This window comes from Sus scrofa, chromosome 13, assembly GCF_000003025.6.
Source record: "Sus scrofa isolate TJ Tabasco breed Duroc chromosome 13, Sscrofa11.1, whole genome shotgun sequence".
Classification (NCBI taxonomy): domain Eukaryota; kingdom Metazoa; phylum Chordata; class Mammalia; order Artiodactyla; family Suidae; genus Sus; species Sus scrofa.
Genome location: NC_010455.5, coordinates 185,645,166 through 185,672,299, shown reverse-complemented (window position 1 = coordinate 185,672,299; position 27,134 = coordinate 185,645,166). Strand labels below are relative to the sequence as shown.

The 27,134-nt window shown below is 30.7% G+C and overlaps 1 protein-coding gene across 2 annotated transcripts in view; it reads right to left on the bottom strand.

The window, feature by feature from the left end:
• Positions 1-27,134, bottom strand: part of NCAM2 (neural cell adhesion molecule 2) — a 503,610-nt gene that overhangs the window by 7,592 nt on the left and 468,884 nt on the right. Inside the window, exons 16-17 of one of the 2 annotated variants that reach the window (XM_021070858.1) lie at positions 4,263-4,467; positions 907-1,026 (exon numbers count right to left, since the gene is read on the bottom strand). In XM_021070858.1, the coding sequence (XP_020926517.1) occupies positions 907-1,026; positions 4,263-4,467 (325 nt within the window). Of the gene's footprint in view, positions 1-906; positions 1,027-4,262; positions 4,468-19,086; positions 25,199-27,134 lie in introns of those variants that run through there. The other variant, XM_021070859.1, reaches the window with a different exon arrangement.

Genomic DNA, 27,134 nt, shown 5'->3' with positions numbered 1-27,134 from the left:
GAAGGGGATTTCTGAAACAAGCTATTTTCTTCACCTGTGACTACACTCGGTCTTTGATTTAGGATGGGATGCCTGAATCAAATTTCTCTGCAAGAGAATCCTATAATAAAGAAAAACGAATTTTTTTTTGAAAAACTTGATTTAAATAAAATTTAAAATATAATTTAAAAGTCATTTTGGTGAGTAGTAAAGAATAATGTGATTGTCATATTTTGTTATTATCAAATATAGATGCTACAGAATACTTATATGATTATTTCCTAATAATGCCTTTGGTTTTACTCATTTAAATCTTCGTATTCATAAACATCTTCTTTGCAGGTTTGGTTGACATACTTATGGTTTTACTGGAGCTCTGATAGATGCAGAAAGAAGTAAATAACAAAATCTTGAATAAAGACTAAACATTAATTGTAGAGACGTTAAAATGATAGTTTAACAAAATTTCTTCTTCTTGATAAATACATATATATTTTATTTTAAAAATAGATTTGTGTTTATTTCACACTATTTTTTGCCTGTCATATTCATTTTCAAAGCAATGACTAATTTTCTGACACATTTTTATTTCAGTAAGAATCAATCACATTTTGAAAGCATTATTTTAAACAGTAAGATTAGTGTAGGAAAATCCAACTTTGTAACATGTTTCCATCATTTCAATATTTTTGCATAATGTTATAAATGTGTGTTTGGGTAGTAGACTTTCTCTGACAATGATACAAAATCTTCATGTGAAATATCTCAATAGAAAATGAATTTTAGATATTCACACTCTCTTTCATTGAAGAAGGAACATTGTTTTACAAATGATGTTATTTGTCAATATTGCTACAAATAATGATAATGTGTTAATCACTTTACAAATACTTATCCAAAAATAATTAAGCATTTCAAGGTACATACTCAGGCTCTGTTAGTGGTGTGGTTTCATTCGGCTCATTTACTGGGCTCCCATCTTCATGATTAGTAATTCTTTCATCCTCTGTTCTCATCTCCACTATTGGTTCTTTTGATCCATCCTTCCTGGAAAATAAAGAAAAAAAGCTTACCTTTGAAATGTAAAAATAGATTCATTATGGAGCATAGTTAGAAATCTCCACACAATCCAATATCTCAAATAAATCCAGCACAGTCAGACTAGGAGTACCATTAAGATTTTTTTTTTTTAATTTAAATTCATCTAGTCATGTATTGTTCACTCAGAACAAATAGAAAGATGAAATTCCATTTTGTCTAGAATTCTTTTTCTCATCAACATTGTGTTATTTCACAATAATAGTTCAAATTTTAAATTTGTGCAGTTTCAGGAAATAAAAAAAATATTTTGTTAAATAAAAGTTATAGCATGAAGTAGCTCTTTGCCCCTGAATAGACATACACTTTAAAAAATATTCTTTGTTGTTTGAAAAATAACAACAGAAACTTCTTATTTATCCATTTGATTGTTTTCCAACCAAATTGTTTCCCATCAGAGTAACTAGATCATGGGAGGGACTGACTTGCTTTTCTTCATAGTTACATCTTTGGAGCTCAGATAGTGCCTGGTTATCTAGGTGTTCAATAAATATTTGCTCTTGCAAATTAATGCTGGGATAAATACAAGTATATATATATGTGTATATATATGTATATATATATATATAATTTGATAAAATAGGAATCATTAATCATTTTATAAGATAAACTGTGAGAATTCTAGATAAAATTTAATTTGTATTGAGCCCAATACTCGAATAATCTAGGACTTTACACAAATGCCATCCTTATACCATTGACTCTAATAATTTTTTTCCTACAATATAATATTTTTTTAAACAAAAATGCTTTAAGTGTGTAGTTAATGTGTTTTGTAACAAATCTACACAGTAAGAACGTGAAAGGACTAGTCTCAGAACGTTTTGGAATCATGTTTAGAAATTAGTATAAATCCAATTAATCAAATTAGTTATATCCTATTTCTCATTGAGACTTTTTCTCTTCTTTCTTTTTTCTTTTTTCTTTTCTTTTTTTTTTTTTTGGCTTTTTAGGGCCACATTTGTGGCATGTGGAAGTTCCCAGGCTACGGTTAGAAATGGAGCTGCAACTGCTGGCCACAGTAATGCAGGATCCAAGCAATGGATCCAAGCTCATAGCAATGCTAGATCCTTAACCCAATGAGTAAGGCCAGGGATCAAACCCACTTGTTCATGCATACTAGTTAGGTTCTTAACCCACTGAGTCACAGCAGGAACTCCCTCAGTGATATTTTCTATAATCTGTCTTTGCAGTTTGAACAGTGAAGGTTTGAAAGAGTTGAAACCTGTTTTTCTAAGGCAAGGGAAATTGTGATTTAAAAAGCTATTGGATAAAAATGTGGAATGAACCATGTGTTTTCATCTTTCCAAATCTTTAAGGTTAATTAAACTTAGCAAGAGTTACAAGCATAAGTGTTGGTGGATAAATTGCCAATTAATAAAGTCAAGTGAAAACAAATATAGAACTTGGATGTACCTCATTGTTCTGCACGTGGTCACCAACATCACTCTGGTAAATTAAGACAAAAGTGTGAAGGTCCTTTTGATTTCTCTTTTACCCCAAAGGTGAATCATTTAGCAGTGGTTCACTCCACCTTGACTCTGTCTGGATACTCTACATTTTTATATGCTTATAACACTACTAGCTTGGTAGAGAAGACCATCAGTCTCCACCTGGAGTATTCCAATATTCTCCCTATCCAATACCCCTGACTCTAAATCTTTTCTTTATACATATCAACCCTACAGTAATCCATTCTTCCCAAGTAGCTAAAAAATCTTAAAAACTTGTAGTCACTTTCTATTTGAAAAGTATTTCCTTACTTTGACCCAAGACAATGTAATGCTTTTGTACTTAGATAATTCTTCCACCTGATAACTGGTATCAGTTTCTTTCCTGGCCTCACTCTAATCAGATCCATTTAACATAGTAAGTTCATTCTTGTCCTAATAGCCTTTTCATTTATTATTACATGTGCTTAGAATGTTCCTCTCCTGATCGATGTATATCTGGTTCTTTGTCACTTACTCTGCAGCTTAAGTTTCACCTCCCTTGAGAAATCTTTAATGACCCAACTCCTAGTAATAATTTATCATTCCGTTTTTCATTTTTCTTAGTGCTTATCATTGCCAGACATCTTGACTTTTAGTGTTTATTATCTGCCTTGCTGCATTAAAGCATGAATTCCCTGTGAACAAATTTCATTTTTGTTTGTTCACCACCTTAATCCCTAGGTTGTATAGCAGTGCCTGTCACCTAGTATTTATTCTCTTTAGTCAATAGTTGAGCAAGAATGAAGAGACATAAAATTCAGTTTTGAATCATGTGTGCATATATGTATCATCATATGTATATATGTAAAATTATATTGATTTAAAAGTACAGCAAGTTATTAGGAAGCGCAATATGTTCCTCTAAGGAAAGCAGGAAATAGTGAAGAGTGAATCATTCCCACAATACTTACTATGTCATACATTAATATTTCTCTCAAGCATATAGATCCTGATTTCGATTCATTTTTTACTATGTGTTATGTCCAACAAGTAAGCAGGTGATATTCTGACGAGATATTTAACCTAATTTTTTTAGATGAAAATGTATGCTACCTAATTTATCATCCTATGAAGTGAAAATATTCCTTACAGACTATCCATGAGAAATGGCCATAACCAAATTGCCTAGTACAATGGAAATAGGCTTGGAGATTAAAAATAAACAAACAAAAATTTCAAAAAAGCAATGAAGTCATGCAAAATGGATTCTCATATATCCCTAAGCCTAGAAAAGAATGTATATGAGAACATGCATGCCTAAATGCATCAAAAAGTGGATGCATTTTTTACAAATTTTCTTGGGAAAAATACTCTAGAATATGACTCAACAATAAAATGAAATGAATTGCTAATACACAGAATGCCATAAACAAATTCTGAAATATTAGGATGAGTGAAATAAGCCAAATGTAAAAAAGTACACATTGTAGGAAACTATTTATATCAAGTTTTAATAGCTAAAAATTATCTATGATGAAAAAAATTTGTTGCCTGGGGCAAGAGGAATTGCCTGGAGGAGTGTGGGTTGACTAGGTAGGAACAGGAGAGAACATTTGAGGGTGATGTTATCATGAAATACATTTTGTGTTTCACTCTAAGTTTTGCCTAAAGCAAACATAAGTAAATTTGGAACTCTTTGTGGTGATATACAGAAAGCATACCATAATGGTGACGCAGACGTCTGATACTCACAGGTATGCAGCTTTTCCTTCTTCAAGTTCTTTACTTTTACCACTGGAGCCACTCTTCTTCCCACATATTCTCCTGGTGATGCACATCAATAACCCACATTGTCGAATAAAGAAGCAGCTGACGTCTGTTACCACAAGGATTAGCAAGAGTGCAGCAACTCCCAGACCAATGACTGCTCCAAGTCCAAGACCATTAAAAAGTGTGTCTTAAAAGATAAAAAAAAAAAATTATTAAACACAAATTTTTGAAGATTATATTTTTTGAAAGAAATCATCTTATGTAGAAATAGTCAACTAGAGAGACAGGAAGAAATATCTTCACTGGCAGACTTCGATTTCAAGATTGTTGACAGCTATTCTCTGGTTTTCAAATAATGTTTTAAGCAACTGACATGTTAAAGATTTGAATTATTTCTTACAAATTTTCTTAGGAAAAACACTCTAAGTAATTAACTCTTCTTTCCAATATATTTCTTGATTCCCTTTGGGGAAAATAATGAATATGCTCATAACCCTAACTGTATTCTATCAGAAAGTCACAGCCATAAACAGCTTCTCTCTTTGTTAAAAGGAAAAATGTAGTCAAAACTTCTGTAAGAGAAGCATTAAGAATTTTTTAGCTTTAAGACTTAGAATTGCAAATGATGGCTCTAGCACTTTGCTTTAATACAGAATACACTTTAAAATATCTTCCTACAAATATTTTTAAAATCTTCATTTTAGAATAGTTAGTTGTATTTTCCAGTTACTATTTTAGCAAACCATATTAGACTACAGGCAAACTTTAGGGGTCATATGGTACTTATGACCTTTCTGAGGTCATATCATGAAAAAGTAGGGGAAGAAGGGAGTCAATTTTCCTTGGCATGTGGTTGCAGGATATTCCAGAAGTCGTACAGAAGGTATCCATAAAGTGGTGATTGAGAATAGGGTAGAATATGTTTACTGACAAAGAAGAAAAGGGCTAGTATGGCAAAAATAATCAAATGCTATATGTCTGTAGTTGGAATATGAGGGTAGATTATGCAATTACGACAGTGTAGGCAGGAAAATGAGCACAAGGGAAACACAGGATTAAAGTGGTGATACTGTTCGATCTAGAGGGAAAAAAAAGAGAACTGTATAAGATAATTTTATAGAATTATTCAAAATGACTCAACATGATTATTTTAAAACTTGTTTACGTAACATTATAAAATTCTAATTATTATTATTTTTTTTGGCTGGGCCTGCAGCATGCCGAAGTTCCTGGGCCAGGAATTAAATCTGAGCCACAGCAGCGACCCTGGCTGCTGCAGTGACAACTCTGGATACTTAACCTGCTGCACCACAAGCAAACTCCTATAATTGCTCTTTTTAATAATGAAGTGCATTTATCACTCAACATCATATTAGCATGTTCAATCTGTGCATGATGTGAAATGCAAGTGACAGAGGGACAAATGCAAATTTGGGTTTTGAGAAAATCACTTCTGAAAAAAAATATATGTAAAACAAAGGTTTTCTAAGTCATAATTTAAAAATTAGGTCTAATATACTTTAATAATAACAGAGGAAATAATTTTGATACAAATGAATCAATATAACTGTTCTTTCTTTGATTTTTCTACAAAAAGGCCAGTCTTGAATATGTCACAACTGTATGAATCCTAGTTTATATTTCTGAGTTTCGTGTCTAAATTTATGTTATTTTTTCCAGGAAATACATGATATTTATATTTCTTAACACTCTTAACATTTCTTAACACTTGTGACATGGTGCCTGGCACTTACCCAAGCAACTTTGAATCCTGTGCTAGGATTCAGATTTCTACAGTGTCCTTGGGATGCTGCAAATAAGAATTCTTTAAGCACTGAATCAACAAACTTGGAACTCATATGCCCAAGAAAATTTTGATTATACTTATTTTGTTCCGGATGATGAGAAGCAAGTAATAAACACACAACAATGTTGGAAGAAAAAAAAATTTCATTCCATTTTCAGAATCTCCTCTTATCAAAGTTTACCATTTTATTAAATGCTTTCAGTGTAGAAAAAACTGCTTAGCTCATATCCAGAGCAATTATTAGCTTTCACAGAACTATTGTCTTATCACATGAACACACATTAGGAAAAGATTGGGTAAACAAAAGTACTTTTTCAGACATAAGAATTTAGTGTCTTTTTTTTTTTTTTGCAAATTTCCAATACGCAAATGGACAATGAGATTTCAAATATTATTCATCATTTTTCAAAGATATATCTATATGCAATATTTTCTTAAAAATTAATGCCTAATGTTACAAAATAATAGTTTGCATCAAGCAAACTATTATTTCTTTCAGCAACTTAAAAAATAATTTTATACATTTTCTTCCTTATTCTGTTTTCAAATGTAAATGATTCTCCTCTGAGTCTATTACAATATAATGTGGACAGTTCACCTATGTTTGATTATATATAAAGAAAAAAAATTTGAAGTCGAAAAGTAATCATTTTGGATGTATCTCAGACAATATAGTGGAAATATACTATCCAATTGGGTTTTAGCCCCTGTGAATATATTAACTCAAATAACATTCAAGCTTTAAATTAATCACTTCTTTTCTACTTCTCTAAGGTTCCACTCAATGCAGACATACATCTAGACAATAACCCCACAGGTCAATGATGAAATATCTGGTCCATTACGTAAATCCCCATTTACCTTTTCCAATTGTGAAGAGTTTTGCTTTCTATTCAAATGCATGGTGTCAGAAAATCCTGGTTCTGTGACTTGGTGTCAGAAAATCCTTGGTTAAGTCATTTAACTTCTCTAAGGCTGAGCTGCCTCTTTATTGAAATAGGCACAACCAGGAAAACAACCACTACAACGTAAGTCATGAAGTCGTTGGAAAGCTTTTTGTGAATATAATAATGTATTTAACACCTTGAACATTTATTGCCCAGTATTAAGTAAAAATTTAACAAGTATTTGAACTATTCTTATATTTTATTGTTACAAAATTCTAGGGACACGAGGGTTTGGTGAAAAAAATATTTATATTTAAGTTAAATTAGTGCAATAAATATATTTCTTCTTGATTATTCTCCTGAGAATACACTTTTTTTTAAAATGACCTAGGTTTAGCTAGTTTAGCTTTTAAATGATAAATATTTTATTTGTGACCTTTTAGCATTAAACCAGCATATTGATTGGCTTCATTCCTAAGTTAGAAAAGGCTCTTAGAAACATATTTGTAAAGCATCTTATGGTGAGGTAATGTTGATGTTAAAATAGCTATTTTTTCCCTAGAAATAAAATTACACCTTTTAAACTTAGGATTACAATGTTGGAAGTTTAAGTTATTTTTATGGAAAGACCAAATTTATTTTTTTGTCTTTGCAGAGGATAGGCATCAAATAGGTTTATGTTATAAATATTTAAGTTGTCTTTTTGAAAGTTATGTTTTTTTTTAAAAAAGATTCAGCTTAAGAATGTATTTAAATGCTTACACTTTCTCATATTCTATGAAGTTAGGCTATAATAACTATAAAAGCTAAATTTTCTCATATTTTTTTTTCTTCTGCTACCAATTTACTCTATTGTGAATGTTCACTCTTTTGTCTGTGTACGTTTCACAAATGAAGACATAATGATACGTAACATTGCATCACTAGGATCTGGGGACTAGCAATAATTTATTTTCTTAGCAACATACAAAAACTTTATGTTAAGTATGGTTTAATTACTGAGCAAATTGAAACTGAACATAATAATTATTTAAAGGATTTTGAATCCATCTTCTCTTATGTAGCTTCCCAGAATACTTACACATGTGCTTATGATATAATTTTTATTAAACTCAATTACCTAAAAAAATTATATGTTTTGGATTCTACCTTCTAGATAAGAAAAGTGAAGTCCAGGCAGTACAGTGAACTAAGTCACAGGATGGCCCTTAATATTAGATCTAAATATTAGAATTTAGTATTAGTTCTGGAAAAATGAAAACTATGTAGTTTCAGTTTTATATTTTTATACTTATGTTCAAGTCAACATTTTGTATTATTCAGCATCAAATAATCAAAAAACAGCAATACAATATAGTAAATAAATTAAAATTTATAATTTGCTTATGTAAGAATGTCAATATCTATTTTTTCCTCTACTACTGGTAGAAAAACTGCTATTTAGATGAGGCGTAATTATGCGTATTAGTATTTCTTGCTATTATGTATTCTTGAATTCTTGCTTTCAGCTTTTTAGTGATCTTTTTGTATTGCTCTTTCGAAAAGGGATTTTGTATTAGAATTGAATAAAAAAAATTTAGGAACAAAAAATTCAAACATCTATTTTTAGGTACATATTTTATTATTGACGGCAAATACGAGTCAGTCTAAATGAGTTTTTACAATCTCCCTCCAAGCCGCATCTCTCACACCATAACATTTAGAAATTGCCTAAAATTGGCTAACCCAATACATATCCCCAGACCTTGATGTAATTGCAGTTTAACTGACATCAAAATATAAAATCGAAGCACTAAATGAAGAAAAAAGAAAAAAACTTCATTTCAAATGTGTTTTATGCATGTCTTTTCATGTTTCTATTGTAAAAACTAACTCACTGATAAAACATGGAATTCATTTTCCATGAAAGTTAATGTATTTGATATTAGTTTTTCAAAAACCAGAATACTTTATTTATAAAACTGGCATTGCTTTTTTAAAAAAATTATTTCATCGAAGTACAGTTGTTGTCCAATCTTTTGTCATTGCCCTTTGACTCAAACAGTTCGGTATTTAACTCTTTCTGTAGATTGAGAATCACTTTTAGATGTGGAAAGTTGTAATGAGATATGGAAAAAAATTTTTTTTTTAATTTAAAGGGTCCTAAAATGGAGATTTGGTGGTTGTTCCCGAATATTTTCATAAGGAATGTTGCTAAATATAGTAAGTTTAAGCATATAAAAGTCAACAAGAAAACCCTTTTGGGTGTACATCATGACATCACTGGATATTGTACCCTTCTACAGTAGAAGCAGGTCTATTTGTCTCCTGTTTGTATGTTCTTCCTTCATTCTTCCTAGTATAACACACTTTCAAATATCAAGTAATCTATGGAAAATCTAGGTATAAATCTATACACGCAGATGTTTGATCCTATTTGGAAGGAGACAGAACAGGCAGCGTTCTACATTTGAGCTTCATCTAAGCCACAGTGGTCAGCTAGCTATTCAGCTTTACGGACATCTGGATTATTTAAAGACTTTTGTGTCTACAAAGTTTTTAAAATTTTTTTAAAGGATCATTTATTCATTTACACTTCACAAACATTCATTGAGTGCTACAAAATTAGTGCAGAGTTAGAGGAGCTTCCTAATATGTACTAAGATAGAATAAAAATTAAACATCTTTAGGCTTATTATACATTTATTTAAGTGCCTTTTTTGCATGAAACGTAAGTTTCCCAAATTTAATTTCATTCATTGGATTCCAAAAAACACAACAATGGAACAAGAGGGTAAGATTTTTAGATTAAGATGGGCATACAGTTAATAGTAAGAGCTTTTTCTAGAATTACCATAATTCTGTTGCATTATAAAAGGTATACTCTTGGGTATTGAATGCTTTCGTTTATTTTTGTTATCTTTTTGTCTTTTTAGGGCCGCACCTGCAGCATACGGAAGTTCCCAGGCTAGGGGCTAAATCTGAGTTGCAGCTGCAGGCCTATGCCAAAGCCCCAATAACTCCAGATCCGAGCCACATCTATGACCTACACCACAGCTTATAGCAATGCCTGAGCCTTAACCCACTGAGGGGGGCCAGGGATGGAACCCACATCCTCATGGATACTATGTTGGTTCTTAATCTGCTGAGCCACAACAGGAACTCCAATGCATGCTTTTAAATGAAAACATATTGCACTAATTTATAATCCAACTACTACCGTTAAAGATTTCACATAGCTTCTTGTGCTTGTTAAAGAGATGTTTTCCCAAACTACCTGCCACTTGCATGCTTGGGAATTATTTTAAAATAATAAATTAATGTTCTGTGATATTTTTCTTAATATTCCCCAAATCAACAGGAATAAGATGGAGTTCCTTCCCGTCATGGTTCAGTGGTTAACAAATCTGACTAGGAACCATGAGGTTGTGGGTTCGATCCCTGGCCTTGCTCAGTGTGTTAAGGATCTGGCGTTGCCATGAGCTGTGGTGTAGGTTGCAGACGTGGCTCGGCTCCCACATTGCTGTGGCTCTGGCCTAGTCCGGCGGCTACACCTCCAATTCAACCCCTAGCCTGGTAACCTCCATATGCCACGGGATCAGCCCAAGTAATGGCAAAAAGACAAAAAAAAAAAAAAAAAAAAAAAAAAAAAAGAAAAAGAAAATAAAATAGAAAGAACCGAAGTGTAGAAATGAAACTAAGATCTAAACTGTGTTCACAGAAAAAAATGTATTTTTAAAAAATTAAAAGTTAAAAATTTAAAAAAATCGGTAAGCTTTACAGCTTTAAAAACAGTGAGGATATTGAAAATAAAGTATAATCACATTATTCCTCCAGTATAGACAATGTTGCAGGCTTTGTATTTCTTGACATAACTCACTTGTCAAGACAGAAAATAATATTTTCCAACGCTGAGGATCTGTGTAGAGAAATGCCGCATTTATTAAGATTTTCCCTTCCCTACAGAGAATACCTGACCTGATAAACTGAACCTTAATTAGCTCTGATTTGTCTTTAGGTTTGACAGTCTTCTCTCAATTATTCTAAATAAGGAATTAGGCATACTCATAGAAATGCCATATTTATGTATTTTTGGTATTTAGAAAAATGATGCCAAGTATCTACTTATTTTATATGTTTGAAACAACATGACTTTCAGATCACCTTTGCACATACCATCACAAATAGGAAAAACAAAAAAGAATTTTGATTCATGTAAGTTATAAAATTCATTATTAAAGAGGGAAACATTGAAATTATGGATAGTAACAATCTGGGCACAATGTCCCACTATTAACTATTTATCCAAATAACACATTTGTCTTCCACGTAATCATGACTATGGGTCTCCTGAATTAATGGTAACAGTTATTATCTTTGAGTGGATGGATCCATTCAACTTTGATTCATATTTAACATGCCAGTTTGAAACAAATGTTCGAACTTCTGAGGTTTTCAATGTCCGGTCAATACATCGAGAAGAACATTGCAAATAGCACATTGCAAACAGCAGAGCAGAAAATGGTTGCAAATAGAACCAGCAAGGATGATTAAAAATACAATTTCCATTTTTTTCCCCCACCCTTTGTTCTTAATTCAAAATGTTTTAAAAATTCAAACAACAAACTCAAGAGCAACTATGACTCGAGTTAACATTCTTCCTCTAATCCAAGCTACTTTTTTATTGCTTCCTGATACACCTAGAGAAAAAAATGAATACGTCTTCCAAAGATATGTATTTTTCTTTTAAATTTTAAATGGGCAATATTTTATAATAAGTTATCCTTTGAAAATAATGCAATGTACAATTACAAAACGAAAATAAGAAATTAAAATGATACAAAATATTGATCAGAATGCTAATATTTTTTATATCCACCATGGTATTGTTCACTCATGTTGTGGCCTACACACTACAATTAGATATATCTAAATCATAATTATAATTGTATTCTGTTTCATTATTGATGAAATATGGACAGTAATCACCACGTATCCTAGCTAAAACATTCTCTGAGAATCATGTGTGAAGGTACTTTGGGAATTCCAAAACACTAAACAAATATGTTATCATTGCACGTCTATAACTATTACTTTGTGCTCAGGTTGTTTATAGCAACCTCTTATTACTAATTATTTGTTTATAATATCTTTTTTCTAAAATTAGAACTTACCTACTTTTACCCAAAACTTTCCTAGATTTTAGCAAGTATAAAGATTTGAATATTGCTAGTGTTCATGAGCTGTGATACATAAAATTATATTACATATTTATATTTTATGTGTTTTTAAAAAATTGATAAGCACTCTTTTTTAAGGCCTAAAGCTTAAGTATATTTTCATTCTTCTAGTTTGAATTATCCATCTCACTATGAGCAGAACTCAAGAAGTTTTTAGTTTAATTATTTTTTCATTTATTCATTATTCAATAGTAAATTATCTTTTTGATCATCCCCTTACTTCTGTATGTCAAATTAAAATCTTGATCTTTGATGTTAAAATGAATGAAAGCAAGATAATTATCAATAATGATGTTGTTGTCTCTGACAGATGACAATGACATTTGCTTGGATTGAGGACAAGAATATCTACTTTTCTTTATTGTTGCATTCTCTTCTGTAATTCATTTTGTCGTCTTTAGTTGAACATTACTTTTGGATTTTTGGCTTATCTTTATCATTGCTTCTATTGTTATGATTATTTTGTACAATATTATAAACATATTCATTCATTGAAATAAAAAAATAAATTAAAACTCTCAAAAGTTTACTACAAAGTGAATCAAAGTCTCCTTTCTTTTTTTTTTTTTATTTTAGGGTGGCACCTGCAAGGCATATGGAAATTCCCAGGCAAGGGGTCGAATCAGAGCTGCAGCTCCCAAGCTAGGGGTCAAATCAGAGCTGTAGCTGCTGGTCTACAACATTGCCACAGCAACACAGGATCCAACCCTTGTCTGTGACCTACCTACACACAGCTCATGGCAATGCTGGATCCCGATTCACTGAGTGAGGCCAGGGCTTGAACCCACATCCTCATGCATGCTAGTTAGATTCGTTTCTGCTTGCCACAACAGGAACTCCAGAAAGTTTCCTTTGTAAATTAAGTTAGTACTTTCTTTGTGTTCTAATCTTTTATTTTGTCATCAGTTTCCTTTTGGACAACTCATGGTATTTATGAGATAAAGCATTTACATCATTCAGCTTCCCAACAAAATGCACTCATTATTAGCAAATTTTTACTGCACTTGTGTTCATTTTATTCACATATTTAATTGCTCACCGAACTTGCTGTGTGAAAACTGTAAGTACAATTTGAAATCTCATGCATTTTTCTGTCAATGATTTAAAGGAAAAATACATAGTGCTAATAAATCTGTGATGGCTATGAAAAAAATACTGTCATCATTTAAGAGAAAATGAAAAAGAGTCTTTTAGAAAAGATTGCATTTGGGGAAAATAATATATATATACTATAGGGGTATAACCGGAAGTGTAGCCACCGGTTTACGCCAGAGCCACAGCAAGACAGAATCCCAGCCATGTCTGCAACCTACACCACAGCTCACGGCAACGCTGGATCCTTAACCCACTGAGCGAGGCCAGGGATTGAACCCGCAACCTCATGGTTCCTAGTCAGATTTGTTAACCAACCACCTGAGCCACAACAGGAACTCTGGGAAAATAATATTTTTGTTACATCTTAAAAATATGGTTATGTCTTTTCTGAATGAACTCAGTTAAATAATGTTGATGTAGACATATGCCTACTATCAAATTTATTTTCATACAACCCTGTTATTTGGGGGGTAAAGATTGTATTTCACATTACATATTCCCTATTACTCTGTCTCTGTTTAGTTAATTTGATTTTTCTGTCAAACTGATATTACATGTATAACTGTTTTTAAAATATGAACTCAATATTAATCCAAATTTTCCCTTCAAGTCATTTCTCCTTATTAAGAGGTATTGTTTGAAAGAAGTCTGATAATTCAGCCCTCCCCCCATTTTTTTTACAATGTATCTGATTTGGGGCAAGAAAAATTAGCTAATTGAGGCTATTTGGCTTAATAACAGGAAGGGAATTATAAATATGTGTATTACATAAGTGACTTTATAAATGTAAAACACTACACTTTTTTCTATACGTCTGTCTTTTTCTATATATGTTTCTTTTTCTATACATGTTAGTTTACAAATGCAGAATTATAAATTAAATATCTTTTCAAAATTGCATCTATTCCTTTATATTGCAAAAGTGATCTTTTTGCCCAGGGATAAATTCATCATGGGCAGGGGATCACCTTTTAATTTATCACAATGTTATTAAACAACTTTATCGAGCAGTTGTGGGAATAAAATTTAAGAAAAGGCAAAGGACACTATTCCCTGGGAGTTCTTAATGTATTGAGAGAAGTGAGCGAGATATGTAATTTAGAAACTGAAAAAGAGTGTAATTGGTGAAAAATAATGTGACCTGGGCAGATAGATGTAAGTGGATGTTATTGGTCAAGGAAAGCATGAGAGAGAAGATAACTTTTGAGATGGTGTTGAAGAATTTTTCTGCATGTTGAGAGGCGCCATTCTGGTCAGAACATGATGTGAGCAAAGATGGAGATGTATGAAAATACACAGTATATTCTGAAATTAGCATATATGCCTGGATATTAGAGATATGATATTGGGTGTTATTGGAGGAAGATGTCTCTGATTAAGTGATAATTGATGAGGTTAAAGAGAATGGACCTTGCAATCGGTAAACAAATTAAATCAACCAAAACAAAATAAATAAACATCACTGCCAACAAAAACTGTGATGTTTTCATAAAAGATGGTAGGGAGTTGATAGAGATACACAGACAGGGAAATAGAGCATGTTGCAATGGTTAGGCAGGAGCTAGTAGATGCCTGGTCTATGGCTATGAAATGTCTGTTCAGTTTTCCCTTCTCCAATTCCATGATTCCACACCTGTTGCCATAATACAGATAAGTATGTCAACCCCTCTTTAAGAAGCAAGGAAGTAGCTGTTTTTTTTAATTTGTGAGTAGCAATTGAATTAACATTCATTTATGTGTATTGTTTTGTTTGTTTTTTGTTTTTTTTTTTTTGTTTTTTTTTTTTGTTTTTTTGATTTTTAGGGCCACACCTGTGGCATATGGAAGTTCCGAGGCTAGGGGTAAAATTGGATCTGCAGCTGCTGACCTACACCACAGCCACAGCAACATCAGATCCAAGCCACGTCTGCAACCTACACCACAGCTCACAGCAATGCCGGATCCTTAACCAGCTGAGCAAGGCCAGGGATCAAACCTGAGTTCTAATGGTTACTAGCTGGGTTCATTACTGCTGAGCCAGAAGGGAACTCCAATTTATGTCTATTAATATATTTTATTTTACTTTTTGGGACAAGGGGGACACCTGTGGCATATGGAAGTTCTCAGGCTAGGTGTCAGAATCAGAGCTACAGCTGCTGACCTACACCACAGCCACAACAAGGTGGTATCAGAGCCACATCTGTGAACTATACCACAGCTCATGGCAATGCTAGATCCTTAATCCACTGAGCGAGGCCAGGGATGGAACCTGCATCCTCATGAGTACTAGTTGGGTTTATTTCTGCTGAATCACAATGGAATTCTGTTAATATATTTTAAAAATAGCCACTGTAAAAGACTAAATAAAAATATAAAGTTATATATTTAATTATTCTGTATACTTTTAAATGAAGTGACATTTCAAATAGTGCATAACTTTTGCCCTTTAAAAAAATATTTACCCAGTTCCCATTAAAGTTTTAGTATTTACCTTTTAAGATAGTTCTCTATAAAAAGTGAATAATTTAAAATATAAAGTTATTATTCTTCTATGGGAATGTTATGGAAACTTGTCAAATTCTCAGTATGAGTTTTAATGTAAGAAAGAGAATCAAATAATTAAATAAAATAAACTGTGTTAATTTTATTTTTCTTTTCATTCTTTCTTTTTCTTTTTCTTTTTTTTTTTTTGGCCAACCCTCAGCCAAAAAAGTTGTGTAAGTTCCTGGCCCAAGGATATAACCTGTGCCACAGCAGTGACCCAGCTTCTGTGGTGACAAGGCCAGATCCTTAACCCACTGTATCACAAGGGAACTCCTAAAATGTGTTAATTTTAAAAAATAATATCTGCCTAAAAAGAAATAGTAGATAACAACACTTTTCTGATAAATGTTTCAAATAGCTGAATACTTTAGAAATAAGTATTTTTAATAATTGTCATTACAAATCTGGTGCAACAATATATCATGAGAAATTGTGAAATTTCTAAAGTCAATGTACAATAGAATATCCATGCTCTTATCTAAACTGATATTTCAAATTGCAAAGTATATTGGAATGTAGGCCTCTTGCAACAAAACTCTGTTAAAAATGGAATAAAGATATAAAATTTTATATATCATAATTACCCACCCAAACTTCTGCATTTCAAGTTTATTTTTACCCCACTACTCCATAATTTCTTCATATACAGTTTAAAACTTATGGTATCTGTTCAGTTTGCTTTGTTGGAGTTTATTTAGTTATTTCCCATAAGATAATGAATGTCTTATTGGACACTAGGAAAGGGAGCTTTTTAGACTGAAATGATTTTGATCAAAATAGATACCAGCTAGAGTTAAACAAATTGAATGTTTTAATTTGTTTATCTCCTGATTCAATCATTAATTGGCCTATTTCATTTTTTTTCTGCTAATACTAAAAGGCTATTCCATATATGAAAAATGGAAATTAAATTTTTTTTGTACAAACAGAAAATATATTTTCTTAAAGACTATATTACAAAATTGAATCACACCCATATAATATTAAACTACAATTAATATTTATCAAATGGCTTGTTGAAAGTCCCAAAAGTTTAACTTTTTTATTATAAATCTTAAATATACATACCTCTGAATTTTCTAAATGTATGAGAAAATAAATGGAAAATGTGAACAAATATATGGATAGTATTATTATTTTCCAAGGAATTTATATTAAGTTTGCAAATTCCCATTTTTACACATTCAGTTCATTGTTTCTCAATTTCTGCATTAGGGTTATTTTAAAAAATAAAATTATATTATTAAAACTAAATACTCTAAACATGTAGGGGCACTTATGTATTATTACACAGTGCATCTGAATGAATATATGGTAGACGCTCAGCTATAAAATAACATATTAGAGTTGTTTGATTTCCTAAAATAAAAAAAAAATAGTTGCTGAAATGGAAATATCTATCTTGATTAGACAGTAAATAAAAATAGTATTTTATACTAATAGAAAAATGAACTATTTCTACCAAAAGTGTAAATAAGTCATCTTGTAAAATGTTTTCAGGAAATGTACAAAATCAGAAAGTGATAAAATTTAACTTGATATTCTGTTAAGACTATAAACTCAATATGAGTTTATTCTGATCATGGGAATGCAACTATATGTACCAGTTTAAGTGAGAAAGGTAACAGCTGCCTAAAAGAAGTGCCATTGTTACTGGGATAATGGTTGGTTAATATACAGCCTTTTCTTTGTCACAATACCCCCCCACCCCCACATGGTCCAATTAAGAAATCAAAGGAATTAAGTCAAAGATATAAGACCATATAAGTGATATATGGGAGATTTAACTATGCCTTGATTGTATAATTTAATAAACTTAAGAGGAAAATTGAATATACGTTGCTCCACCATGTCAATGACTAGTCATTCTTCTGATACTTATTGATATAATAAAATAATGATGTTTCATTAAAATATCAGAATAAACTTTCTCAAATCTCTTTAGTTTCCTCACAGTGGCTCAAAACAGTATGGTGATATGTTAATAAATTAAAATAAAATTACTGTGAAACTCACTAAAAAATATCCAAGACCTCCCAGATACTTCCCACTTGATACCATCTCATTGTTAATGGTGTCAGGAAAAGTGAAAAGGAGAACTGAGAACAACTTAACTGTCTCTCCTAATATATAAAACTTTTGTGGCTATTGTATCAACTGAAAAGTTCAATATTACAACAAAATTAAGTATTATATAAAAACTTTCACTTTGAAATGGTGTGAAAACATTTTTAACAAGTGGTATATGTTAAGATAGACATCTGAGAGTGGACTATCCTAGAGTAAAAAAGACTAAGTGTACCTTAAAATAATATAAATCTTGAAAATGAATATTTTCTCTTTTGTAATTTCTACACTATTTGTTTTTTATCTGGCAATGCAACACTTGACTATGTTTGAATAAGGGAAATACATATTCATGTCTAAACCAGATGTTATTTTTTCCACTTTATAGAAACTAATTGAATAATTTACATATTAAAAAATATCATGTGAACCCAGGTTCAGTGCTAAAACAAACAAACAAAAAGTAACAATGTTTTAGAAAGAGCACTGGAATTGGGTTCTAACTGTGACTCTTTACTATATAAATTCCTCAATCTCTTTAGTTCTCACTCTTCTCATCTTAACTATTAGAGACATGGTACTTATGAATAAACAAAATATGGCACTTATGGCATTACCCATGCAGTGTGTAACAAAGTACATGGTAAAAAAGAGAAGCTGCTCTGGTTTTGTATTATTACTGTTATTTGAAAACTTCTGAAGCGATTTTTGTTTCATACCTTGACTGTGGATGAATCAAGAACTTTAATGATTTTCTATAACTTTATTCTCAGGGTGCTCAAACTGAGTTATAGTACTATACTAACCAAAGGAAATGGAGAAAAGTCACTTTAAGCATTTATGTCTGCTTTTATAAATTTTTGCTGGCAATGGACACTACTCTCCAATCATTATATTATTTAAATTATAACCATATTCATGTATTTCATTAAGATACCCTCTGATTATTTTGGCCTCCCACTAGTAATAAAAGTTTCTAAGAAGATCATAGAGCTAGCTATGAAAGTAACAGTATATGATATTGTTCCTAAATTATTTTTGCCACTTGGGTCTGCAGATGATGTATTATTTATACCCAAAGAGAAATCACTCAATGATCATACATTTATTACACTTGGATATTGAATTTGATCAAGTTAGAAATGAAAACACACAACGAAGACAGAAAAGGTTTGTACCAGTAATAAAGAAAACACATATAACAAAGCTTTTCGTCAGTTTTCTTTATTACAACAATGGAGACACAGAGGTACAGAAAATAAAATGACATTTAATATACTATGAAACTCATGCATAGGATTACACATAGTGCTGGATATTATGTCAGGGGTTTTAAATAAGAAATGATACTGAGGACAATACATATATAACATACATTTTTCCCCAAGAAAATAAGTTATGATGAAAACAAATGCAATTAAAATGATCAGAAATAGTCACTTTAAAAACAGAAGTGTTATACACAGAATCAATGTAAGATGTGAGATAAAAATATTTTTGAAAGAAGTTCATGAATTGTGGATGTTATTTTAAACAGTAATTTTTAATTGCTTGCCTTTAGAAAAAAAATGATTTTCTAGAGATTTATTTCATAGTGTCATTTAGTAATAGATAAAATAAAATAAATATGGTATATTTTAAAACTTATGCTACTTCTTAGTATTATGCAATGTGTAACTATATGCCTATTACCTAAAGTGGAGTGATGAAGAATACTTGAATTTAACTTTAACTTACACAAATTAAGAAATTTTGCAATATCTAGACTTAACACAAACAACATTGGACTAGTTCCACTTAAAATTTAATTACACTTGTATGAGCATACTTTTAAAAACTAGCTCAAATAATTATCTACCAACAAAGACATGAGGACATCAGCTGCAGTTCAGATCACCTCAGATATACTAATAGAATTTTGAATATATGTGCTTTCCTTGGCTAGTATGTATTTCAATTTTTCTAAACATTTTATAGGATAACCCTCTTTTTCTGTAACATTTAGGGACAGATATTTTAGGCTTTCAATTAGTTAATAACTATGAAGAAGGGGTGGATTACAACCAGAGATGTCTATCCAGTTCATAATCTTAAAATAAGGAAACCAGAGGTACTTGGAAAAAAATTACTGATATTAAACTCCCATCTCCATTTTATTTCAGAACAATTAAATTAGATTTATACTTACTGAATCCTTTCCTTCATATAAATGTTGGATGGAAAATTTCACTTTAATAATTTTCATGCATTATATCAAATTTTTAAGTAGCATGAAATAAAAAAATAATATACAACTTTACATTAAAAATTAAAAATGTTAACTCTAGAAAATACTCTTGTTTATATGGTAACTTGGAAAAGAATATGTTAATTAGATGTTAGAAAGATTTTTTCCTTCAGTTAGCACCTAAAATTTACTGTTCATATTTTCTGAATTCTAAGATTAACTATCAAGTATTAATAGGATGAAATAATACTCCCATTTTAAATGACAAAATCAGCTTATTTAAATACAGACTTTTTACCAATTTTGACTTATATGGAAATAATTTCAGAGCTATTTGAAGAAATTTGTGTTTTCAATCATTTAAAATATATAAATTTAAGCTATCCATTCAATGCATTAGCCTTGTTAAAGGCTTTATGACATACACACACACCACAAATTCCAAAATTTTAAAATTTAACAGTGATTTACAAAAAAGTACAGAATAAATTAACACTATTTATTCATGACCAGAGTTTGAGATGGAGAATAGAGAGGAAGGGAGGGAGAGAGAAAATATTAGACAGAAAAAAATTAAAAGGAAGAATTAAAGGAAATAAAACCAAATAAGAAAAAGCATACTTAAATAGTACTTAGTCAAAGGTGGTTTAAAGGATATTACATAATGCCTTACAGATTTAGGTAAGATAATATTTAATTTAGGTAGTGTCATAAGAGGTTATTTATTTAAAGCTCTTAATCCTGCAAATATCATTATCAAAAACAAATGGGCAGAAATTTTCAGATAATTTTACATGACTAGAGATATTTCTTAATTAACTATTATGAACTGGAAGTATTAAATATGATACTAGCTATTTCTGAAAGCTAAATCCAAATATACTTAACTAATATATTTGTGGTATAAGCATCCATCTTGAATTACTAAAATCATTTGTAATCTTATTTCTTCATTCTTAGTGTAGGTATATTATGTTAATAAATAAAATACTTTCCATGTATCTGAAAGTACTCATCAATATCCAAAATACATGGTCCAATTTTCCCTTGCACACTCTATTTTGTTCAATATAACTGAGTAATCATGAATCCAGCTGTCCAGACTTAAAAATATTGTGGAATTTTCATTATTTTAATTTTAATTAAATATAATTAATGGGAATTCTTATATAGAAAATGGTGGTATAATGATTTATAAATTAACCCAAATTGTAAAAGCTATGAACTACTATGCATACTTGTAATTTTAACTATTAATTTTATTTTTATTCTCTTCTCTCTTTTTTTCTTTTTGGCCACACCTATGACATGTGGAAGTTCCCAGGCCAGGGTCTGAACCCGAACCACAGTAGCAACCGAAGCTGCAACAATGACAGTGCTGGACCTTTAACCTACTCACCCACAAGAGAACTCCAATTTTAACTATTAATTTTAAAGGAAATGATGACTACTTAAAAAGTCAAAATTATCTGCAATAAAGTTGTGCAACTATTTGTTTTATACATGTTATTGACATATACAATGATAAGCCAATGTCTAGAATTTGTTTATTCATTCATTTATTTAAAATTGTTAAACACCTGAGATGCTTTAGGCTAAGAAAAAGAAAAAATACTAAGAAAAATGAACAAAATAATTAAGAATTTCAATGCTGATCATTTCTGCCAGTAATGAACGAACATCTGGACACTTGCATAATGGTTTGGGAAAGAATATGGGTAGAGTTTATAAAATGCCTTTATTCCCAATGAATATTAATATTAAGACAGAGAGGATTAAAAATGACAATTTATGTAAGGTTCTCCCTGTGAGAAAAAAATTCATAGGAAAGAGGCTTTTATTGCTACCTCCTAAGCATAATCTGTTAGCCTATCTGAAATGTGGTCTGATAAGGCCTTATATCTAGCTGAGAAATAATCAGACTTTGAATTGGGGTAGAGAGACAGGATGATAAATGCAAGAAAGAAGATAGAACTGCAAAAGGATTGGAAGAAGAAAGGACACATTCAAGTTTACATTAAAAACTAATCCTAGTACTCCATATGCACATATGTATAAGCAAATCAACCTAACTTTATAAATGTTATAAAACAGTCAAGACAAACTTTTAGAATGATTTAACATTTGATGATAAAATATATACATAAATAAACATGGGCACATATTTCTGATTATATATAGTGAATAACATAAAACTCACCTTACACACAAGTTCATATTTCTACATTTCAGACACAGAATTTTATTTCAAAATCCACTGGATGAAAAAAAGTCATTAGATGACACTAGGGAAATTTTTCATGACTTACTTACCAATAATCATATTTATTTAGACTTACAGCAGATACTAATTAGGCAAAAATGCACTGTCAGTTACACTTTATGATTGCATATAACAAAAGTAAAGATCAGGTAAGAAAAAGATAATTCAGCAACACTTACATATTATTAAGATGTAAATAAATATCCAAGAAGTAATTTACAATCTCTAATATCTCATGTTTTGAAATGCAATAGCTCCATTGTTTACAGTTTTCTGCTTTCCTTTCCTTATAAATGTAAAGCAAAGCAGAGAGTCTATTATTTTAAGATGTTTAATAATTTTTTTTAGTTTATGTATATCTTAGAACTATGAAAATCTATTCATCTAAGAAAGGACATTTGGCCAAATGATAAATAGACAGCTTATTAATTTTAGCATTAATATCTTGATTTGAACTTAGATATTTAGAAAATCTAAATGAAAAAATCATTAAATGTAAATAATTCTAAGATATTAGAATTTTAATTTTAAGTTCTTTTCTGAACTATCCAAAGTAAGTCTCGGTATCATGTAAACCAGACTGAATATTCTTCACAACATTTTTTGGTGACTTTCATTTACAGAACATATAATTTCCAAAAAAAAAAAATCAACACTATTATCTTACTAAAGACATGGTCTAGGAGTTCCCGTCGTGGTGCAGTGGTTAACGAATCCGACTAGGAACCATGAGGTTGCGGGTTTGATCCCTGGCCTTGCTCAGTGGGTTAAGGATCTGGCATTGCCGTGAGCTGTGGTGTAGGCCACAGATGCAGCTCGGATCCCGTGTTGCTGTGGCTCTGGCGTAGGCCGGTGGCTACAGCTGTGATTCAACCCCTGGCCTGGGAACCTCCATATGCCATGGGAGTGGCCCTAGAAAAGGCAAAAAGACCAAAAAAGAAAAAAAAAGACATGGTCTACATTCTCAACAAAATTATCATGTAATTATATACTAAATCAAGACAATTTCTATGAGTTTCTCATGGAAATATTTACAACTCATTGGAGAGATCCAGTCAGGTTATAATGAATGAGAAAAACTATTTAATTGTTTAAAAAGTGTTTTTGGAACTTCTTTCTTTCCCAGTACTTGTTACATATTAGTAATCAACATACCTACAGGTCTTATCCAAACCCATGGAATGTAATATGCAATCATGGAGTGTAATGTGCAATTATAATTAGTTCTTTAATCAACAGTACACTGACTATTTACTATTTTAATTTTAAAATTAAATCATTCCCAATAAATAGATTAAATTCCCATACTGCAGGAATTGAATTGGGAAATCCCTTTGTCTCAGCAGGGGAGAGAGAAGACATGCATAAGTATGTTTACCCTGTGGAAGAGTCACCTCTGCACTGAAGTACAGCAGTCAATAGCAAAGAGTTTGGAAAAGATAAATTTAAGAAAACAGACTACCAAATGCAGGTCTACCTTTAGACCTTACATGAATAATGTATAGGTATTTCTTTTAAAAAAGAAAATACTTTCACGCAACAAAATAGTTTTGATGAAGGAATCTCAAAGCCCAGAACTCAATAATTTGATTTACCATGTAAATTATGGTCATTTTTGTTAATAGATGTAAATTTGATTGCTTCCTAATTGTCCTCAATGAGTAAAAAGAATCACTTTCTAGGGTGTGATTGGTGGTAAAACCACAAAACACTCTTTTCTCATTTTGTAATGAATGGAAATGTGAATATAAAAAACATTACTCATGCTACTCCCTCAAATCAAGCCTCCTCTGAAGGCTGGAATCTAGTAACCTCCTTCTCATCTCAATTTCAGTGTCTTAAAAGTAGTAGCTAAAATATTTACTTATCTCTCTGATCCTTCCAAAGCAATTGACTCAGGTGTCCAGGAAAAAAGTAATAAAAAGAGCCTATGTTGTTAGACTAGGAATATGTGATGCCCCCTCAAAACACAATTCAAATCTAGTGCACAGGGTGCAAGTTTTTAAACATTTAATTTATTATTTACTTTGGGGCAACTGCAGAAAGATATTTTCACTTAATAAAAAAAAGGTGGATTTTTTTCTAAAACTTGGTATTTGAATTGAAGAAAAGAAACTCTTTTACTTTTATTCCTTATGACATTTTAGGTCAATGAAAGGAAAATAAGGCAGCACAATAGAATACACAACTAATATAATAAAGTCATTAGGTTTATGATTTATATAAATGGTAAACACTATGAAATAGTATAAACATTTATAAAGTTGGAAACATACATTGAAAAGAATAACAATTGGAAGTAATATTAAAAGATCCACAATTCTACGTAATAAATTTTCTATTTATACAATGTATGGTCATGAATACTGAGTTATATATTCAAAATAATCAAATGAAAGTTAGATGTAGTAAATGCTTAAGTTCCAAGTGAAGGTGATATGATACTTAATATCATAAATTTTAGAAATTAAAGTTTAGAATGAAGCAAGTTATACTGTGAACTGGTACCTGGAAGAAACAATCCTGGTTCAGCTTCCTTCAGCAATTTTCTGGCAAATTATCTACACTAATATTCAACAAATTGGGAATGAAAAAAGGCTAATTGTTCACGGGTGAGGATACATGCATAATTAGTTGAACCTTAGAAAATATTTTATTATAATTTTAGATCAGCCTTGTAAATTTGCAGGGCATAAAAGGAAATATCATATGATATAATGACATTAAAACATGCAAGACAAACTTATGGCTATAATGAAAGAAAACCCAGCAGCATTCAGCTGCCATGACTGGCTTCCATTTTCGCCTTTATTCGCTTCACAGCATTTATCTGCATGTTGAAAATTATTTTTGAAAGTAGAATAAGAATAAAATAATTAAGGAAAAAAGAGTAGAATTACAAATATGAAAATAAAGGAAAAGAAAAAAGTGACAGTAGGAAAGGAAAAAAAAAGAGAAAATAATTAATACAAGATTTACATAAAGCCATCACCAATTATCTGCAAAAATCACTTTGATACAAGACAAAAATAAAAAAATCTACTATAAAATACTTCTACATAATTTTCACATATTAAAAACATAATTGAGGCTCAATAGTAATAAAGATTATTTCACATAACTCAGACATTAGTTCTACTATTGACTCCTTAAATGCAAACTCAATATTATTTACTTAAGACAAAATGTATTAGAGAAGGGTCATTAATCATTCTACTATGTTACTGGTAAATTCACATTGCTACTTAAATATGAGTGCATCATATTCTGCTACGTTTAGTGACAGATTTTTGCTACCATATTTTTTAGAAAACATATTTAATAAAAGTAGTTGTATTTTTAATATGAGTAAAGTACCAAGAAATGTAATTATAAATTATAAGTTTATACAATGAAAATTTGCAATAAGATGAGAAGCAAGAAAGATTAACTCAACTGGTCATAGGTATCCTCTACATATATGTTATTTTTCCTCATTTAAAATAAATTTGGGAAGCTAGGATCATGAAAATAATTCATAGACTTTTGCATTATATGCTAAATCAAATAAATACTGTTTTGAATGTATCATTGAAATCTAGATTTGACTGTGATTTCCAAATATTAAAATGAAGTATTTACCCATTAATTGAACTTCAATTTCACCAATGTTTTAGAATTTCTTCAACTTGTATTCTAAAATAATCTTAAATTTAACCTTAAGAGAATATTTAAGTATTTGCCATACACCTGAATGATTTATTTTCTGTCCATGTTGAATTATTTAGAGGTGAACAGGTATACTAGCTTTGTTGGAACTAGAATGAATTCCATCAAAATAATTTTATTCTGAAGTTCATTACAAGTATAATCAAAAGCCCATGAAAATACAAATTAACCAAAAAAATTTAGCAATATATTTATTTGTGGTGATATGTGTCATTTCTTCGTTAGTTTTAAATTTGAAGGGACTTTCATGGTTGTAGTACATGCTTGATTTCAGATGCCAGAATTATTTTACTATCAGATCTTGAGACCTGATGGAATTATTTGCCACCAAATTACATTGAGAGTCAATGTTAAAATTAAATGTCTTCAAATCACAGTAATAAGAGGAAAAAAAGGAAGCGGTTACTAAAAGATAGTCAAGCCTTTTTTGGTTAAAACCAACAATATCGAACACGTTGTAAGCCAAAAGAAATAGTGAATTTCTTTCTCAGAATAAGTTTATCTACAAGAATTTTTTAAAGCGATAAATTATGTTCATTCCACCATGTTAGAAATAGTCATTAAAATTACAGAACAAATCAATAAAAAGTGTTTTATCAGCCCCTAGTTCCATGGATAGTTTTATAAATATTTTCATAAGAATAAATTTGTCATCACCATGAAACATATTTATTATTTAGAAAATAAAATGGATGGAATTATGCTGTATGAATATCCCAAAAGGGAACATGATTGTGATTTTTGCACAATCTATTTCTATGTGAATCAAAAAACATAGCTTTCCAAATAAATACATATTTAATAAGTGAAAATAAGAAAATATTATTAATCACCAAATACTTTTAAATTAGAATCATAAACTATGGAGAATGTGGTATCAACTAAGATACATACATAGAAAAGCTATCATTATCAATTGAATATATTACATACGAATGTGAGGTAAGCCTATAGTTAAAAAATAGTTCCTCAGTCCAACAAATAAATGTTCCCTAGATTTAGCCTGTTGCTTACAAGAAATTAATTATATCTGAATGCACATAAGTAATTGATTTTTA